The following is a 19,325-nucleotide window of genomic DNA, read 5'->3' as shown; positions in this document are numbered from 1 at the left end:
AGTTTCCACCTGGAACCCGTAGCTGAAAGCACCTGGGGGGGTTTGCCTTGCCAGAGGGCTGCACTTGCTGAGCCAAGGCTGCTGCTCCCTCCCTGCCCCTAAGCACTTTGTGACCTTCCCACTTTCCTCTTCAGAAAGCTCCTCCAGAAGATCTGGCAGCCCTGCCTTTGCCACCAGCTTCTCCAAGAGCAGCAAGTGCTGGCAGCTGCCAGGAGTGCAAGAGTGAGCAGAGATGTTTTTAACCTTCCGCCTGTATGGTTTCTTCTTCCTCTCCAGGGTGACCATCACCCCCGAGGGTACCCTGATCCTCCAGAACATCAGCAAGTCTGATGAGGGGAAGTACACCTGCTTTGCTGAGAACTTCATGGGCAAAGCCAACAGCACTGGAATCCTCTCTGTGCGAGGTAGAGATGTTTGGGGGGGGTCAAGAAACACCTAAGGATGCCCTGATGTGAGGTTTCTTCTCTCCTTACACTCCCCAAAGCAGCCCAGGGCTCAGGGAACTGGAGACATTCCAGCCTGGGGAGCAGCAAACCTTCTGCCTGACCAACCAAAGCCAGTCCTTCCCTTCTCCTAACCACTGCAATCCCTCCTGTAAAGCCACAGCTGTTAGAGAGGGATTGTCAGCACACACCCCAAAGCTGGAGGGAGTCACCTGGACGCTCTGCAGCACTGAAACACTGCGGCAGGCTGCCCAGGGAGGTGGCTGAGGCTCCATCCCTGGAGATATTCAAGGTCAGGCTCCACAAGGCTCTGAGCAACCTGCTCTAGTGGAGGATGTCCCTGCTGGCTGCAGAGGGGTTGGGCTGGATGAGCTTTGGAGGAGCCTTCCAACCCAACCCATTCTAGGATTCACACCTACCTGGTGCCTGGGCTCTGGCAGCTCACACCAGGAAGAACTTCTTCACTCTGAGGGTCACAGAGTCCTGGAGCAGGCTGCCCAGGGAGGTGCTGGAGTCTCCTTCTCTGGAGACTTTCAAGCCCCATCTGAATGTATCACAGTATCATAGAATCAGTCAGGGTTGGAAAGGACCACAAGGATCAGCCAGTTCCAACCCCCCTGCCATGGGCAGGGACACCCCACACTAGATCAGCCTGGCCAGAGCCTCAGCCAGCCTGGCCTTAAACACCTCCAGGGCTGGGGCCTCAACCACCTCCCTGGACAACCCATCCCAGGGCTTCACCACTCTCATGGGGAAGAACTTCCTCCTCACCTCCAGCCTGTGTTCCTGTGTGACCTGTGCTGGATTCCAGGGTGCTGCTCAGGGAGGGGGCTTGGGGTTGATGATCTCTGGAGGTCCCTTCCAACCCCTACCACCCTCTGACCCTAACAGCTCTCCTCTCTCTCTCTGCAGATGCCACCAAGATCACACTGGCACCATCTAGTGCTGACATCAACGTGGGTGAGAACCTCACCCTCCAGTGCCATGCATCCCACGATCCAACCATGGACCTGACCTTCACCTGGTCGCTGGACGACTTCCCCATTGACTTCGACAAGGCTGAGGGACACTACCGGCGAGCCAGCGCGGTGCGCGGGACGGGCAGGGGGCTGCCCCCCAAAGAAGGGGCAGGAGCCCACTGACAGCCTCTTCTGTGGGCATGCTGCCTGCTGAGCAGGGGGTCTCCAAATGTCCTCTCTCTCTCTCTCCACGCAGAAGGAAGCTATTGGAGACCTCAGCATCTTCAACACGCAGCTGAGGCACTCGGGGAGGTACACCTGCACCGCCCAGACCGTGGTGGACAGCGCCTCGGAGTCAGCCACGCTGACTGTCAGAGGTAAGCTCTCTGGCCTCAGGGCCCCTGCTCTTTAGAAGCCTGACAGGATGGCATGGGCCTTGCCCAGGGATGAGCTCCCTCACCCCTTGTGACCACCCCACCCTCCAGTCGTTGAGCTGGACGAGCTTCAGCAGAGAGCTCAGCTGGAGGTGAGGCTCCCAGAAAGGGAAGGCACAGATTTGAGTCATGACTTGCACGACAGAGACACAGGCAGAGAGTCATGAAGCTTGCAAAAGCCCTCCCAGGATCACCAAGCCCAGCCTTCTACCCATGGCTGGAGCACCTCTCCTATGGAGACAGGCTGAGAGAGCTGGGGCTGTGCGGTCTGGAGGAGAGAAGGCTCCCAGGAGACCTAATTGTGGCCTTGCAGTACCCTAAAGAGGCTCCAAGAAAGCTGGGGAGGGACTTTTGAGGGTGCCAGGGAGGGATAGGACTGGGGGGGGATGGATCCAAGCTAGAGGAGGAAAGATTTAGACTGGATGTGAGGAAGAAGTTGTTCCCCAGGAGGGTGGTGAGAGCCTGGCACAGGCTGCCCAGGGAGGTGGTGGAAGCCTCCTGCCTGGAGGTGTTTGCAGCCAGGCTGGAGGTGGCTGTGAGCAACCTGCTGTGGTGTGAGGTGTCCCTGCCCATGGCAGGGGGTTGGAGCTGGCTGAGCCTTGAGCTCCCTTCCAGCCCTGCCAGCTCTGTGACTCTCTGCCCCACATCTGCTCACCTCTTGGAACACCTGCAGGGACGGTGACTCCACCTCCTCCCTGGGCAATGGGAGCAGCAAGCCCCCAAACCTTTCACCCTAACCAGCTGGCCATCTGTCTCCCACCACCCCCAGGCCCCCCAGGCCCCCCAGGCGGCGTGGTGGTGAGGGACATCGGCGACACCAGCGTGCAGCTGAGCTGGAGCCGTGGCTTTGACAACCACAGCCCTATCGCCAGGTACCTGGTGGAGGCTCGGACCCTGCTCTCCAGCAGCTGGAAGCAAATGAGGACCAGTAAGTGTCTGGAGGAGCAGTAAGTGTCTGGAGGAGAGCAGCAGTGGTGGCTCCAGGGCCCCAGCCTGACCGCAGGCTCTTGCTCTGGGCCCCCCCCACCTGCTGCCCCTGGCTCTGGTTGCTCTCCTCTGGTGTTGTTGGACCACAGATCCTGTCAACATCGAAGGCAATGCAGAGACAGCCCAGGTGGTGAACCTCATTCCTTGGATGGACTACGAGTTTCGGGTCCTGGCCAGCAACATCCTGGGCGTCGGGGAGCCCAGCTTGCCCTCCAGCAAGATCCGCACCAAGGAAGCAGGTATGGGGGGGGCAGGGGGAGGAGAGGGGCAGGAGGGGGAGGGAGGGGGCAGGAGAGGGAGGGAAGGGGCAACAGAAGTAGGCAGGAAGGGGTAGCAGGGGGAGGGAAGGGGCAGCAGGGGGAGGGAAGGGGCAACAGAAGTAGGCAGGAAGGGGCAGCAGGGGGAGGGAAAGGGCAGCAGGGGGAGGGAAAGGGCAGCAGGGGGAGGGAAAGGGCAGCAGGGGAAGGAGGGAAAGGGCAGCAGGGGAAGGAGGGAAAGGGCAGCAGGGGAAGGAGGGAAAGGGCAGCAGAGGTAGAAAGGGGCAAGAGGGGGAGGGAAAGTGCAACAGAGGTAGAAAGGGGTATCAAAAGTAGGGAAGGGGCACCAGATGGAGGGAAAGGGCATCAGAGGGAGGTAGGAAGGGGCATCAGAGGTAGAGGGGGAAAGGGCATCAGAGGGAGGGAAAGGGTACCAGAGGTAGGTAGGAAGGGGCATCAGAGGGAGAAAGGAGCAACAGAGGTAGGAAGGGGTATCAAAAGTAGGGAAGGGGCTCCAGAGGTAAGGAGGAGCACCAGAGGTAAGGAGGAGCACCAGAGGCAAGGAGGAGCACCAGAGGCAAGGAGGAGCACCAGAGGCAAGGAGGAGCACCAGAGGCAGGCAGGAAGGGGCATCTCAGAGGTCCCTGCATGCTGGAGGGGAAGGTTGGCTTGCAGCCTTGGGCCCAAACGAGCAATCACCTCCTGGAGTGCTCCTCGGGGTGAAGCCATCACAGCAGTTTCCTGCCTTTGTGCCCATGTCACCACCAAAAGACAAAGCAGGAGCAGAGCTGGCAGCCAAAGCTGCCCACAGGCTGCCCCCAGCCGAGCTGCCCAGGCCCTGGGCAGTGCTCCAGCCCTGACTGCCACAAGCACCTGAACCACTGAGGGCTGCAAGCACAGAGCCCAGCACCTCCCCACAGAGCCTGCCCCCTCCCCAGCCCTTGAGCTGTTGGTGCTCATCTTCATCCCCATCAGCTCCTTAACCCAGCCTGTGCTGTCTGCTTGTGTTTGGGGACCCTGCAGCACCTACTGTGGCACCATCTGGGCTGGGTGGAGGTGGAGGAGCTCCCAACGAGCTGATCATCAACTGGACGGTGAGTGAGCAGCAGGGCACCAGCTGGGGGGTGCTGGGGGAGGGCCAGGGGGAGGGGCTGCTGCCAGCTCCTTCTGGCAGTCCCTGCAGCACTCACAGGGTTGATGTGGCCAAACCTGTGCTTAGTCCAAAGCCTCACTCCTTGAATGGTGCAGGGCTGAGCTCAAGAGGGACAGGGAGCTGCTGGGGAGGGCACAGCAAAGGGCTGTGAAGATGCTGAGGGGCCTGGAATGTCTCTGTGATGAGGAAAGGCTGAGGGGCTTGGGGGGTTTTAGCCTGGGGAGGAGAAGACTGAGGAAGGATCTAATCAATGCTGATCAATACCTCAAGGGTGGGTGGCAGGAGGATGGGGCCAGGCTTTGTTCAGTGGTGCCCGGCTTTGTTCAGTGGTGCCCAGGGACAGGCACAAACCTGAGCACAGGTGGTGGAGTCCCCACCCCTGGAGGAGTTCCAGAAAGGATTGGATGTGGCACTTGGAGCCATGGAGGTGTTGGGTGACACATAAGAGGTTGGACTTGATGATCTCTGAGGTCTTTTCCAGCCTGGTTGATTCTCTAAGTTCCATTTGGACTTGAGGAGGAACTTCCTCAGTTTAAGGGTGGTGGAGCACAGGGCCAGGCTGCCCAGGCTGGTGGTGGAACCTTCTCTGCAGGGGGCTTGCTCTCAGTGACCTCCAGAGGTCTCTCCCAACCCTCATCACTCTGTGACCAAAGCTCTTCTCTCTGCCCACCCCCTCCACAGCCAAACCTCCTTCTCTCTGCCCACCCCCTCCACAGCCAAACCTCCTTCTCTCTGCCCACCCCCTCCACAGCCAAACCTTCTCTCTGCCCATCCCCTCCACAGCCAAACCTTCTTCTCTCTGCCCATCCCCTCCACAGCCAAACCTCCTTCTCTCTGCCCACCCCCTCCACAGCCAAACCTTCTTCTCTCTGCCCACCCCCTCCACAGCCAAACCTTCTTCTCTCTGCCCACCCCCTCCACAGCCAAACCTTCTTCTCTCTCCCCCTTCCCCTCCACAGCCAAACCTTCTTCTCTCTGCCCATGCCCTCCACAGCCAAACCTGAGCATAGGTGGTGGAGTCCATCCCTGGAGGTGTTCAAGAAGGGACTGGATGTGGCCGTTGGAGCCATGGTTTAGTCAGGAGGTGCTGGGTGACAGCTTGGACTTGGTGATCTCTGAGGTCTTTTCCAGCCTGGTTGATTCTCTGATGCCAAGTTCCATCTGATCTTGAGGAGGAACTTCCTCAGTTTCAGGGTGGTGGAGCACAGCTCCAGGCTGCCCAGGCTGGTGGTGGAGTCTCCAGCCCTGGAGTCATTCCAGGGCCCCCTGGACACCGCTCTGTGCAGCCTGCTCTGGGTGACCCTTCTCTGGTGGGGGGCTTGCTCCCAGTGACCTTCAGAGGTCTCTCCCAAGCCTCACCACTCTGTGACCAAAGCTCTTCTCTCTGCCCACCCCCTCCACAGCCAACGCTGAGGGACTACCAGAACGGGGATGGCTTTGGCTACCTGCTGTCCTTCCGGCAGAAGGGCTCCCAGGGGTGGCTGACAGCCAGGGTGCCGCACGCCGAGTCGCTGCACTACGTCTACCGCAACGAGAGCATCGGCCCCTACACCCCCTTCGAGGTGAAGATCAAAGCATACAACAGGAAGGGAGAGGGACCAGAGAGCCTCACTGCCATCGTGTACTCTGCAGAAGAAGGTAAAGGGGGGCAGCAGGCTCTGCACCCCTCCTGCTTGGTGGAGCCACAGGTTGCGTGGGGTCGGGGAGGGATGCCTCGAAGCTCATCGTGTCCAACCCCCCCCGCCCCCTGCAGCCAGCAGGGACACTTCCAACCACAGCAGGCTGCCCAAGGCCTGAAGCAGCCAACACCACCTCCCTGCTGAGCTGTGTCTGGCTGGGAGCTCAGTTTCTGTGGCAGGGATGGCAGCAGAACGTTTCTGCTTCGAGTACACCGAGAGAGGTTTCCCTGAGCCTAAGGGCTGCACGCCCAGAGCTCCAGAGCAGACACAGAGCCTCCCAGCACACAGCTGTGGCCCTGCTTGTCCTGCTGAGTCCCTAAACCCCTTGCTCTGCTCCCACACATCACCCCAGCTGGCTGCAGAGGATGGTGCTGCAGGAGAAGCCTTTCTTACAGCCCAGGCACTATGCTGCCCAGGGCTGGGGGGAGGATTCTGATTCCCTTTCCTTGGCTCTCTTTGTCAGAGCCCAAAGTGGCTCCGTTCAGAGTGCTGGCCAAGGCTGTTCTGGCCTCAGAAATGGATGTGTCCTGGGAGCCTGTGGAGCAGGGAGACATGACTGGAGTGCTCCTGGGCTATGAGGTAGGAGCCTGCTGTGGGGATGGGAGGCACTGGGGAGCCCAGCAAAGGAGATTCCCCCAGGCTAAGGCAGGTGAAAGGAAACAGAGTTGTGGGGGAGGGTAAGGGACAGCACCAGGCTCCAGTGGGGCCAGCAGTGCTGCTCATGAGAGGGACCAGTGAGGGACAGACATCCCTTCCCTTGCTTGCCTTCCCTCACAGCCTGTGACCTTACTCCTGGGCACAGAGACACAGCCACCAGGAGGTGTCCGGCGCTGGCTGTGGCTGGGCTGAGCCTGGCTGGGGCAGAAGCCTCTCCCCTGACCAAACCCTTCCCTGCTCTTCTCCACCCAGATTCGGTACTGGAAGGATGGAGACAAGGAGGAGGCAGCTGACAGAGTGAGGACAGCAGGGCTGGTGACATCAGCCCACGTCACAGGGCTGAACCCCAACACCAACTACCACGTGTCGGTCAGAGCTTACAACCGGGCCGGCACCGGGCCCCCCAGCCCCTCCACCAACGTCACCACAACCAAACCACGTGAGTCAGGCCCTGCCCCTCCTCTGCTCTGCACATTGGGTGCCCTGGCAGCACCCTCCAGAGGACCCCCAGTGACCACCTCACTCATCAGCCCCTTGGGCTTGGTGCTCCAATGGCACTTCAGGTGCTGCACCGACACGTCCCTGAGCTTCCTCAGGTCATCCTCTGGGCTGCCTGGCACGTCTCTGAGAAGATCTCTCCTCAGAATCATGTTTGGTTGGGCTGCCTCCCTTTAAACCAAGCACCCTGGTGCCATGGATTCATTCACAGAGCCCCAGAAGGGGTTGGGCTGGAAGGGTCCTTGAAGATCATCCAATCCCAACCCCCCTGCCGTGGGCAGGGACACCTCCCCCCAGCCCAGGCTGCTCAAGGTCCCATCCAGCCTGGCCCTCAACACCTCCAGGGAGGGGACATCCACAACCTGTTCCAGTGTCTCCCTCACCCTCACCTTCCTCATCTCCAGTCTCACTCTCCCCTCCCCAAGCTTCCACCCACCAGCCCCTGCCAGCCAGCGGCAGTGGCCCAGGAGCTGGTTGTGACCTCCCCGTGGGTCCCTCGCCGAACCTTTGTCCTGTTTTGTACCTCTCAGCACCAAAGAGGCCACCTGGCAACATCTCCTGGACTTTTTCTGGGTCTACAGTCAGCATCAAGTGGGACCCAGTGGTGGCCAAAGCAGATGAGTCTGCAGTTACAGGCTACAAGGTACAGGCAGCACGCAGCCGACCACCCCCCAGGGGCGACCCTAAGGGGATCTCAGTGAGCACCGCCTCAGACTCACTTCTTCCAACAGATGCTCTACAGGCAGGACTCCCACTCTGCTCCCACGCTGTACCTGGCCAGCAAGAGCAGGATTGACATCCCTGTCCCTGAGGACTTCAGCCATGCCTTTGTGCAGATCAGGGTGACAGGGCCGGGGGGCGACGGAACCCCGGCGGAAGTCCACATCCTGCGCAACAGTGGTACGTGGGACACCCCCCCCCCCCCGGGCACAGCCCCTGCTCAAGCCCCCAGCCACAGGGTGCTCCACAGACCACTGCAAACCACCCCACAGAGAGAGGAGCTCACAGGCAGGACCCCAGAGCTGAGACTCTTTGGCTCCCCTGTGCTGTTGACTCAAAGGAACTTCTGCTCCTCCCCAGCCCTCCGGCAGCAAACCTCTGCCCAGGCTCTGCGCAGCCTCTGCCCAGCCTGAGCTCAGCTTTAGGAGCTGAAGCTAAATCCCCCAACTCACACCCAGCAGCAGTGAAATCCTGAGCCTGTGGGGCCCCAACTCCAGCAGGCTCCCTTGAGTCAAGGGAGAAGTTCTCAGGGCCCACCTCCCAATTCTTGGTCCAGACAGAAGCGTTCCTGGGAGACCACCAGCACCCAAGCACCCAGAGGCCCAAACTGACCTTGCACCAACCCTCCCAGCTCTTCCCTGCAGGGATCTGCTTGTGCCTGCACAACAAGGCAGTTCCTCCTGTCCCATCCATAGACTCACAGGATTGCTTTGGGTGGAAAAACCCTCTGAGATCCTCCAGCCCAACCAACCTCACCATGGCCACAGGTTCCTTGAGCCCCACCAGGGATGGGGACTCCACCACCTGCCTGGGCAGCCTGTGCCAACCCCCTGACCACTCTTGCAGCAAGGAAATTGTTCCTCACCTCCAACCTGGACCTCCCATGGTGCACCTTGAGGCCATTTCCTCTCATCCTGTCCTTGCTACTCTGGGCAGCCTGTTCCAATCCTTTTCAGTCAAGGAACTTCTCCTCCTTCCCAACCTAAACCTCCCTTTCAGTCAAGGAACTTCTCCTCCTCCCCAACCTAAACCTCCCTTTCAGTCAAGGAACTTCTCCTCCTCCCCAACCTAAACCTCCCTTTCAGCCAAGCAACTTCTCCTCCCCAACCTAAACCTCCCTCTCAGCCAAGGAACTTCTCCTGCTCCCCACCTCAACCTGCCTTTGTCTCTCAGGGACCAGCATGATGGTGGAGGACTCGGTGCCGCGGCCGGCACCGCACGTGGTCATCATCACCACTAACTCTCTCCTCATGGTGGCCCTGATCAGCTACCTGGAGCTCTGACAGTGGGCAGCACAGCAGAGGACTCCTGGACACCTTCCCTCCCCCAGGCCAGTGGCTGAACTGCTCAACCCTTGGCTGCTGCCAGCTTCCAGCTGCTAACCACAGGGAGGAAGGATTTGGTGACCTTGCTCGAAGGGAGGGGAAGCCAACAAAGAGCTTTTGGCTGTGGTGGTTGTTGTCTGGGGGGGGAGGATGGAAGCCCTTGGATGCCAGATGTGGGTCTTGAACCAGGTCACCAAATTGTGCTTCAAAGCCACCTGGCAAAGGAAGGAGAATCCTCCAGGAATCCTGCCAGCCCAGCTGCCTCAGCACCACCACCACTGTCTCCAGTAGGTTTTCTGCCTTATGAAGCCATGGACTAAAAGGACCAGAGTGCTACAGTTGACCTTTTTTGGGGGGGAGGGGAGGGGATAAAAGACCAACAGGAACAGAAAAGAAGCTGTACAGTGACTTTGGGGGGGTGGGGGCTGAAAAAGGGGAGGCTGGGGAAGGAAAAATGGATGGGGAGTGAAAAATGGGAGGATGAGGAATGAAAAGGGGAGGCTGGGGAAGGAAAAAATGGATGAGGAATGAAAAGGGGAGGCTGGGGAAGGAAAAATGGATGAGGAATGAAAAGGGGAAGCTGAGGAATGAAAAGGGGAGGCTGGGGAATGGAAAATGGAAGGGGAATGAAAAAGGGGAGGATGAGGAACAAGAAATGGGAGGATGGAGACTGAAGATCTCACAGTGATCAGCATGTTCCATGCCAGCCCTCAAAGAGGAAGGGACAGGAATTTTTCCTGGGGGGGTGGGGAAGGGGTGGGGAAGGGGTGGGGTGGGGAAGGGGTGGGGAAGGGGTGGGGTGGGGAAGGGGTGGGGAGGGGGTGGGGAAGGGGTGGGGAAGGGGTGGGGAAGGGGTGGGGAAGGGGTGGGGAAGGGGTGGGGAAGGGAGTGGGGAAGGAGTGGGGAAGGGAGTGGGGAGGGAGTGGGGAGGGAGTGGGGAGGGAGTGGGGAAGGGAGTGGGGAGGGAGTGGGGAAGGGGTGGGGAAGGGGTGGGGAAGGGGTGGGGAAGGGGTGGGGAAGGGGTGGGGAGAGGGTGGGGAGAGGGTGGGGAAAGGTTGGGGAGGGGGTGGGGAAGGGGTGGGGAGGGGGTGGGGAAAGGTTGGGGAGGGGGTGGGGAAGGGGTTCCCCTCCTCCAAGACCAGCCAAATCCTGCAGCAGAGCAGCCCCAGGAGGCAGAAGCCAGCAGAGGACTCTGAGCTCTGCCCCATCCTGCAGAGGGGCTGAGGGCAGAGCTTAGGTTGTGACAAAGCTTTTCTCCACCCCTGCTGTTCACCTGCAGCCTCCCCCCCAGCCCCAGCCCCTTGTGTGGATCAAGCTGTGAGGTGCAAAGCTCAGTGTGACCCCCAGCCCCCAGGCTTCGAGTTGGTTTATACTTCTGGGGGTTTTGGGGGGGTTTGTTAATCTGTTTGCTGCTTTGCTTTTGGGTTTGGGGGTGGGGAGGAGAAGGAGGGAAGGGAAAAGGAGATTCTGGCATCCTCTGCTCGGGAGAGGCAGCTCTGCCTGGCCTGGCTGTGGCCAGGGTTCCTCCCACACAAGAGGGGAGGAAAGGAGGAGGAGGAGTTCAGTCCTTAGCTCCCAAGGAAAGGAAACTCAAGGCTTGGGCAGCAGGTAGCAGGTCCCAGCAGCAGGCAAATGCCAGTGTTTAGGAGGCACAAACTGGGCCTGTGGAGCTTCTGAGTGCTGCTGGGTGATGCCCACTGCAGCCCTGCAGCAGCAAAGCCCCAGGGTCAGGAGAGGAGCAGATCCAAGCAGCAAGGTTGGTGCCCAGAGAGCCTTTGCTGTGTGGAGATGCAGACCCCCGAGGCACTCACCTGGGGAGCAGCCAGCACTCAGCAGGGCTGGGCCAGGAGAGGATCAGAGGACCACTGAGGCTGGGAAAGACCTCCAGGGTCCACTCAACACTGCCAAGGGCAGCACTAAGCCATGGTCCTGCTGGAGTCCTTCCTGCTGGAGTTTGCTGCACTCCTCAGGGGGAGTCACTGAACAGGAGAGAGCAGCTCTGGGGCAGGGAGGAGCTGCAGCCAGGAGGCTCTCACTGGCCTCAGGCTCAGGACAGAGACAGTGGGGAAGGAAGGAAGGAGGGAGGGAAGAAAGGAAGGAGGGAGGGAAGGAAGGAAGGAGGGAGGGAAGGAAGGAAGGAGGGAGGGAAGGAAGGAAGGAGGGAGGGAAGGAAGGAAGGAGGGAGGGAAGGAAGGAGGGAGGGAAGGAAGGAGGGAAGGAAGGAAGGAAGGAGGGAGGGAAGGAAGGAAGGAGGGAGGGAAGGAAGGAAGGAGGGAGGGAAGGAAGGAGGGAGGGAAGGAAGGAAGGAGGGAGGGAGGGAAGGAAGGAGGCAGGGAGGGAAGGAAGGAGGGAGGGAAGGAAGGAGGGAGGGAAGGAAGGAGGGAGGGAAGGAAGGAAGGAGAGAGGGAAGGAAGGAAAGAAGGAGAGAGGGAAGGAAGGAAGGAAGGAGAGAGGGAAGGAAGGAAGGAGGGAGGGAAGGAAGGAAGGAGAGAGGGAAAGAAGGAAGGAGAGAGGGAAGGAAGGAAGGAAGGAGAGAGGGAAGGAAGGAAGGAGGGAAGGAGGCAAGGAAGGAGGGAAGGAAGGAGGGAGGGAGGGAAGGAAGGAGGGAGGGAAGGAAGGAGGGAAGGAAGGAGGGAGGGAAGGAGGGAGGGAAGGAGGGAGGGAAGGAGGGAGGGAAGGAGGGAGGGAAGGAGGGAGGGAAGGAGGGAGGGAAGGAGGGAGGGAGGGAAGGAAGGAGGGAGGGAGGGAAGGAAGGAAGGAGACAGAAAGGATTTCTCAGGAGGTGAGGAAGGCCAAGTTTGGGCTCAGATGGCTCCAGGCTGAGCCCCACTGCAGCCAAAGCAGCTCCACTCCTGCACACAGCCCCAGGCCATGCTAAGACCACAACCTCCTTGTCTCAGGCAGCCTCCTCTACCATTTTCTTCCTGGGGGCTCGGGTGAGCCCCTTGCCCAAACCCCACAGCTCACTTCAGCCTCAGCCAGGCTCCCCCAAACCCCACAGAAAGCTCAGCCAGAGGCACAGAGAGGAGAAACAGAGCTGGCAGAAACCTGCTGCAGAGGCAGCTTGGGCTTCCCAGAGTGCAGCCCGGGGCTGGCAGGGAGCTGAGTGCCAGGGCAGGGAAGCTTCCCTCACCTCCACCGAGTTCGTTGGCTTTGCACTGCTGCAGTAAGTTGCAAATCAATTTCCTGCCTCTTCAGGAGCCTCCCCTCACTGTCCTTGCTCTCAGCATTTGCTGTAGGGCTTAGCTCAGCTCACAGGGATGAGCTAAGGTGCTGGGCTTTGTTCTCAGCCTTCTCAGGGCTCCCCCGAGGGAGGAATCAGCCAGTTTCACAGGGCCCATCTGACCTGGCAGCAGCAGAGCCCCACCTGAGGAGGGTGCTGGAACTTGGTGAGCCTCTCAGAGGAGCTCTGATTTGTTCCTACCTGCCAGAAAATCATCAGCAAAGATCCCAGAGTGGCTCAGCTCAGAAGGGAGCTCAGAGCTCATCGCCTCCAACCTCCTCACCATGCCCAGGGACAGCTCTCAGCCAGGCTCAGCTGCTCCCAGCCTGGCCTTGAGCACCCCCAGGCAGGAGGCAGCCACAGCCTCCCTGGGCAGCCTGTGCCAGAGGCTCAGCAGCCTCCTAGTGATGAACTTCTTCCTCAGCTCCCCTCTCACCCTGCTCTGCCTCAGCCTCAAGCCCTTCCCCCTTGGCCTGGCCCCAGCCACCCTGATGAGAAGTCTCTCTGCAGCCTTCCTGCAGGATCCTGCAGGTAGTGGAAGGCAGCTCTCAGCTCCAGCCTCCCCCTCCCCCTTCTTCCTTCCTGATCCTCCTGACTTTAGAGCCTGAAGTCTGCCCTCCTGCCTTGGGGTCAGGGGGGGCTCAAACCCAACCCTCAGCTGCAGCCTGGAGCAGGAGGAGCTCAGCTCTGCAGCAGGACAGATGGAGGGGGGGAGCTGGGGGGGGTGAACAGGAGCCCCTCACCTCTTGCCCCAAGGAGCCAGCTGGGTATTGCAGGCAGCCCCTTTGCACAGTGCCTGGAGGGGGCTACATCCCACCTGCCCTGAGCCCCCCCAGCTGCTCCCTGCTCCCTCCACAGAGGCTCTCTGCTGTGAGGCTTCCCAGCCAGCTTCCCCACCCCAAGGGGGAAGTTTTCCTCTCGGTCCCTTTGCTGCTCACTGCTTTGTGCTTTCCTCAAGCAGACCAAAGGGCAAAGGCCTTTTGCACCCTGCCCTGGCTGTCCCTGCAGTGATTTGTTGGCTACAGTAGCAGACAGGTCAGAAATAAAGATCTCCAGAGCCTTCAGGCAGCTGCTGGAGCCTGCAGCCCTTCTGTCCACCTCTGAATGCAGTCTGCAGCTCGCTGGCTCCAGAGCCCCACGGCCCAGGGCTGTGTCCTCCCTGACTGCCAGCTCCACACACAGAGCAGCAGCCCTGCAAGGACTCAGTGCCTGGGGCTGGAGCCCTCTGCCAGAATCCCAGCATGGTTGGGGTTGGGAGGGACCTCTGGAGGTCATCCAACCCCCCCCTGCCCCAGCAGGGCACCCCCAGCAGCCTGCCCAGGAGCACCATGGCCAGGGGGGGTTGGGAGCTCTGCAGGGGAACCTCCACAACCTCTCTGGGCAGCCTGCTGCAGGCCTCCAGCAGCCTCACACCAAAGAAGGTCCTGCCCAGCCCAAACCACTCCATGACCTTCTCTGAGCCCCTAAGGAACAGGAGGGTGGACAGAGGGAAGCAGCCTCCCCTCCTCCTCCTCCTCCTCTTCCCCTTCCCACGGTTTAAGGTGGCCAAAGTGTTTGGTTGCCAGAGGACACTGCCCAGCCCCCGCTGCTGCCGGCAGAGGAGCTCCAACAAAGGAGCCCAAGGAGGTTGGGCTCAGCTGTGCTCAGACCCCAGGCAGCCTCCTGCCCCTCTGCCCCAGGCTCTGCAGAGCTGCCGGCGAGGCTGGGGCCGTAACGAGCTGAGGGATTGGTGCTGCCAAGAGGCTTTGTGAAGCCGAGGGCAGCATCATTAAAGGAACCAGCAGGGAGCAGCCCAGACTGAGCTGAATCCCCCCCTCCCCAAGTCCACCCAGCACAAGGGCTCTCCCTCATTAGAAGCTGCTGCTGCTGGCATCAATCAAGGAGACGAATGGCCCAGGGCTCAGCGCGGCTGTGCTGGGGGGAAGCCGCCAGAGGGAAGGGGGAGAGGCAGCTCTGCATCCCCCCAGGGGCTCACTGCCGAAGGAGTTGGTAGCAGGATGTGGAAGGGACCCGAGGCTCTCCCTGGTCACAGCATCACCCAGGCTGGAAGAGACCTCAAAGGTCATCAAGTCCAAGCTGCCAGCACAGAGCTGGGAGCTGCATCACACAGCCAGGGCTCGCCTGCATCTCTCGGCCAGCAGCAGCACATTTCCCTCTTCAGAGCCTCAAAACCTCTCTCTGAGGGTTCCCTGGCAAACGTCCCTCCCACCATGGCCCCCAGCACCACCTCTGCAGCTCTGAAACACCTCCAGGGGTGGGGATCCAGGCAGCTCCCTGGGCAGCCTGGGCCAGGCTTGGAGAACCCTTCCAGGGAAGAAGTTTCTCCTCATACCCAACCTAAGCCTCCCCTGGTGCAACCTGAGGCCGTTTCCTCTTGTCCCATCACTTCCTACCAGGGAGAAGAGCCCAAGCCCTACCTGGCTCCAACCTCCTTTCAGGGAGCTGAGGAGAGGCAGAAGGCCTCCCCTGAGCCTCTTTCCCTCCAGGACCCCTCTGAAGTCCCTGACCATGGAAGGTGTTTCACAATCCCACAGCTCATTAAAGGCACTTTCCACATTCCTGCTTATTTCCTTCATCCTGGGTGAGGCCTGGGGAGTGCCTGCAGTGAACAGGACCCTGAAGAAGGGAGCCAAGGGCAGGGGAAGAGCAGCAGAAGTTGAGTGGGAAAGGGAGGGACAGGAAGACAACAGCCCCAGGGCTGCACTCTTCCATACAGCCCAGCACAGCCCTGAGCTGCTGCAGGCAGCCAGAGCAACAGGGCTAAGGAGGAGAGGAGGAGGCTCTGGGGAGAGCTTGAAAGGAGCTACAGGAGAGCCGGGAAGGGACTTCTGACAAGGGCTGGGAGGGACAGGATGAGAGGCAATAGATTGAAGCTGGAAGAGGGCAGATTGAGGCTGGAGATGAGGAAGAAATTCTTTAGGGTGAGGCTGGGGAGACTCTGGCACAGGCTGCCCAGGGAGGCTGTGGCTGCCCCCTCCCTGGAGGTGCTCAGGACCAGGCTGGATGAGGCCTTGAGCAGGCTGGGCTGGTGGGAGGTGTCCCTGCTGGGACTGGATGAGCTTTAAGGTCCCTTCCATCCCAACCATTGCATGAATTCACACTCAGATCCAGGTGGGGAGGAGGGCAGAGTCAGGTCCCCCCCAGCCCGGTGCAGAGGCAGCAGATGGCCTTTGTTTTGCTCTCTGCTGCCACTCAAGTTGCAGCAGTTAAGACAATCTCCTTACTCAATTTAATTAAGCCTCAGCAGCACTTGAAGCAGCTGCCTGTGCCTCACCAGCCTGCCCTTCCCTCCTCCTTTCCAAGTGCTTAATGCCATTAGCAAATTGCCTTCCTCCCTCACACAATCTGTCTGCCCTCAGCACCTCCAGCCCTAATTTGCTTCCTCATCCTCAGGGCCATCAGTGGGCAGCAGCACAAGTTGGGGCCAGAGGATAACCTCCAGCTGGCAACTGGCAGCAAGCAAAGGGTGGGAGGCAGGCACTGCCACCTGCCCCTCCAGGGGAGGCAGAGGAGAAGCTTGGGCACCATGCTCATAGATGGGTTGGGCTGCAAGGGACCTGAAAGATCATCCTGGGCCAACCCTTCTGCCAGGGGCAGAGACATCCCCAGGTTTGGGCAGAGAGAGAGAGACTTCTGGCTGCAGTTCATAGAATCAGAGCAGGTGCCCCAGGCAGGTGTCCAGGGGGGTTTGGAGGCTCTCCAGAGAAGGAGGCTCCACAGCTTCTCCTGGCAGCCTGCCCCAGGTCACCCTCACCCCAAAGAAGTTGTTTTCCTCAACCCAGAGGCCAACTGCCTCGCTCCATCTCGGCTCTGCTCTCTGCACCGCTCCACTGAGACTCCAGCTCTGCTTCTCCAGCCCTGTGCTGACCCAGGGGACTCAGAAACTGAAGGAAATGCTGGATGAGGCTCTGGCCAGGCTGATCTAGTGTGGGGTGTCCCTTCCCATGGCAGGGGGGTTGGAACTAGATGATCCTTGTGCTCCCTTCCAACCCTGAATGATACTATGAAATAACTTGGCAAGAATCCTTTGTGCCCAAACCAATCCCTCAGAGCCATCCCCACGAGGTTCTGCATCAAGCAAGAGACAGAGGCTCAAGGAACTGCTTCAGCTTCAGTTCATTGCTTTGCAGCTCTCCTCCTCCAAAGCTTCCTGAAGAGGCAGCTGGCCACCAAGCTCACCAAGACCCCTCCCAGCACCCCACTTCCAAGTCCCACCCAGTACACAGCCCAAACCTTCCCCTGCCAGGAGGGCTTCTGCCTCTGCACCTCCTTCTTGGTGCTGTTCCTCGCGGTCCCTTCCGGCCTCTTGGCTGCCAACTTCTGCTCCCAGGTCAGGGATTTGTAGAAGTCCAGGTCTGCCAAATCCTCCTGGATCATCCTGAGCCCAAAGTAGATCCTCTTGACGACCTGCAGGTCCTTCAGGCTCTGCACATCGCACTGGTAAGTGCCGGCATCGGCCTCCCTGGCGGCGGCAGAGCGGAGCACGGGCCGGGCGCTGCGCAAGGGCTTCAGGAGCAGCTTGTTGGTGGTGATGAGGCCTGGGGCAAACCTCCACCTGTACCTGTAGGCTCCACTGCCAAGGCCAACCGCCTCTGAGTCCAGGCAGATGAGCTGGAAGGGTTTGCCCACGGAGGCAGTGAAGTGGAGCAAGCCACAGAGGGAGCTGCTGCGGCAGCTGGAGCGCTGCAGGGTGCAGTTCCTCCTCTGCCCGGCGCCGCTGAGCTCGCACAGCTCCTCCAGCCTGCTGCCCACCCCGCAGGTGACACTGCAGGAGGTGGCATTCACAGCCACCCTGATGACAGCTGTCTTCAGCTCTGCTGGGATGGTGACAGAGCCCAGGGAAAGGCCCAAGGGCAGGGAGAAAGCAGCCAGCAGTAGTCCCCCAGCGTGGCTGCTCCCCGCGGGCTTCATCGGAGGGCTCCCAACGAAACGTCCTGAGTCAGGAGGCAAAGGAGGAAAAGCCACCCAAAATAAGCAGTCCCTGTAGTGCCAGCCTTCAGCCTCACTGCTCTGGGATTCCCACCAGCACCACCTTCAAGACCTCATCCTTCCAGGGGGGTGAAAAAGAATCCTCCAGCAAGAGAGTCCTGAAGCACAGCAGCGCTGCAGGAGATGCACTGAGGACAGCGCCAGGCAGGGTGGGAGGAGGGAATTCTGCCTCTTGCAGCAAGGCTACAGAAGGGTTTTGGCCACAGCACTCCAGCAAAGGGGAGCTGCCTGGCAGCTGGGGAACGAAACAACTCAGCCCTCCCTCCTCTGGAAGGTTTGGGTTGGATTTCTGCTGGCTTGGTCACTCCCCAGGGACTGTGCCTCTGCCTGGGAGCTCCCCTGGCTGCAGGTGGAGTTCAGCTGACTTCTGATGGACTTCCACAGGCAGATGCCAGATGGATTTCAGCTGATTCCAGCTGGACTGCCACAGACAGGTTGCAGATGGACTTCCACAGGTTCCAGATGGATTTCAGCTGATTTCAGCTGGACTGCCACAGCCAGGTTCCAGGTGGGCTGCCACAGCCAGGCTCCAGGTGGGCTGCCACAGACAGATTCCAGATGGATTTCAGCTGGTTCCAGGTGGACTTCCACAGACAGATTCCAGGTGGACTGCCACAGCCAGGTTCCAGGTGGATTTCAGCTGATTCCAGGTGGGCTGCCAGAGCCCAGGAGCACTGTTCCAGTTTGGTTTTGCCACCAACCCCTAAAGCACTGCAGGAACCTTTGCAGCACAAGCACAGCAGCACTCTCCAGGCAGCACCTGGACAGCTCTGCCTTCCACACGGTGCCCAGGAGCACTGCCAGGACCATCCGAGGCCAGTTCCAGCCTGAGGAGAGCCTGAGAGCACTGAGCTCAGGGGCAGCCTGGCCTGCACTTTCTCCCTGGTGATGTGCAGCTCCTCTCAGCCAGGCCACTGCTGTCTCCCTGACTCTCTGTTCCCATGGCAGCAGTGCTGATGTCACAGCCAGGTCAGGATGCAGCCCCAGCCCTTCCCATGGGGAGCAGAGCCCTCCTCAAACTGGGGAGCCAAAAAGAATCCCCTGAGGCCTCAGCACAGAAGCAGCAGCTCAGGTCTGTGACAGCCACTGGCAGGCTCAGGACATCCTGCACTGGAGCAGGCTGCTCAGAGCCTTGTCCAGCCTCACCTCCAGGGATGAGGCCTCAAGCACCTCCCTGGGCAGCCTGCTGCAGGGCTCCAGCAGCCTCCTGGGGCAGAACTTGTTGCTCACCTCCAATCTCAGTCTGCTCTGCTCTCATCTCAAACCATTGCCTCTGGTCCTGTCCCTGCAGCCCTTTGCACACAGTCCCTCTGCAGCCTCCTGGGGCAGAACTTGTTGCTCACCTCCAATCTCAATCTGCTCTGCTCTCATTCCAAACCATTGCCCCTGGTCCTGTCCCTGCAGCCCTCTGGGAGCAGTCCCTCTGCAGCCTCCTGGGGCAGAACTTGTTCCTCACCTCCAATCTCAATCTGCTCTGCTCTCATTCCAAACCATTGCCTCTGGTCCTGTCCCTGCAGCCCTTTGGGAGCAGTCCCTCTGCAGCCTCCTGGGGCAGAACTTGTTCCTCACCTCCAATCTCAATCTACTCTGCTCTCATCTCAAACCATTGCCCCTGGGCCTGTCCCTGCAGCCCTCTGGGAGCAGTTCCTCTGCAGCCTCCTTGTAGCCCCTTCAGGTACTGGAAGGTTGCTCTAAGGTCTCCCTGGAGCCTTCTCTTCTCCAGGCTGAACCCCCCCAGCCCCCTCAGCCTGTCAGGGGCTGGAAGGGACCTCTGGAGATCTCTGTAGCAGAGGGGCTCCAGCTCCCTGCTCATCTTTGTGGCCTCTTCTGCAGCTGCTCCACCAGCTCCAGGTCCTCCCTGTGGTGAGGGCCCCAGAGCTGGCTGCAGTGCTCCAGCTGAGCTCTCCCCAGGGCAGAGCCAAGTGGCAGAATCCTCTCTCCCCATCTGCTGGGCCAGGCTGCTTCTGCTGCACGCCCATGGATCATCAGCCAGGGTCCTCT

The 19,325-nt window shown here is 60.1% G+C and overlaps 2 protein-coding genes across 2 annotated transcripts in view; one reads left to right on the top strand and one right to left on the bottom strand.

Annotated features, from left to right (window-relative positions):
* CNTN2 (contactin 2) overlaps positions 1-9,464 on the top strand; it is a 31,750-nt gene extending 22,286 nt beyond the window's left edge. The window contains exons 12-23 of the mRNA XM_068159700.1: positions 277-404; positions 1,356-1,531; positions 1,659-1,779; positions 2,606-2,764; positions 2,913-3,062; positions 4,104-4,174; positions 5,637-5,871; positions 6,376-6,491; positions 6,822-7,008; positions 7,598-7,710; positions 7,799-7,967; positions 8,961-9,464. Of these exons, the coding sequence (XP_068015801.1) occupies positions 277-404; positions 1,356-1,531; positions 1,659-1,779; positions 2,606-2,764; positions 2,913-3,062; positions 4,104-4,174; positions 5,637-5,871; positions 6,376-6,491; positions 6,822-7,008; positions 7,598-7,710; positions 7,799-7,967; positions 8,961-9,070 (1,735 nt within the window). The 3' untranslated portion in view covers positions 9,071-9,464. The remainder of the gene's footprint in view (positions 1-276; positions 405-1,355; positions 1,532-1,658; positions 1,780-2,605; positions 2,765-2,912; positions 3,063-4,103; positions 4,175-5,636; positions 5,872-6,375; positions 6,492-6,821; positions 7,009-7,597; positions 7,711-7,798; positions 7,968-8,960) is intronic.
* A 6,972-nt stretch (positions 9,465-16,436) lies between these two features.
* TMEM81 (transmembrane protein 81) lies at positions 16,437-18,139 on the bottom strand. Its single transcript, XM_068159713.1, has one exon. It carries the CDS (start codon positions 17,244-17,246, stop codon positions 16,452-16,454), a length of 795 nt encoding a protein of 264 aa, XP_068015814.1. The 5' UTR covers positions 17,247-18,139; the 3' UTR covers positions 16,437-16,451.
* Positions 18,140-19,325: the final 1,186 nt, after the last annotated feature.

The sequence above is a fragment of the Melanerpes formicivorus genome, unplaced genomic scaffold (genome assembly GCF_026170545.1).
Source record: "Melanerpes formicivorus ecotype bairdi unplaced genomic scaffold, bMelFor1.0.p_v2 SCAF_46, whole genome shotgun sequence".
NCBI classification, from domain to species: domain Eukaryota; kingdom Metazoa; phylum Chordata; class Aves; order Piciformes; family Picidae; genus Melanerpes; species Melanerpes formicivorus.
The sequence above is the reverse complement of the archived record's forward strand: the minus strand, read 5'-3'. Positions and strand labels throughout refer to the sequence as shown.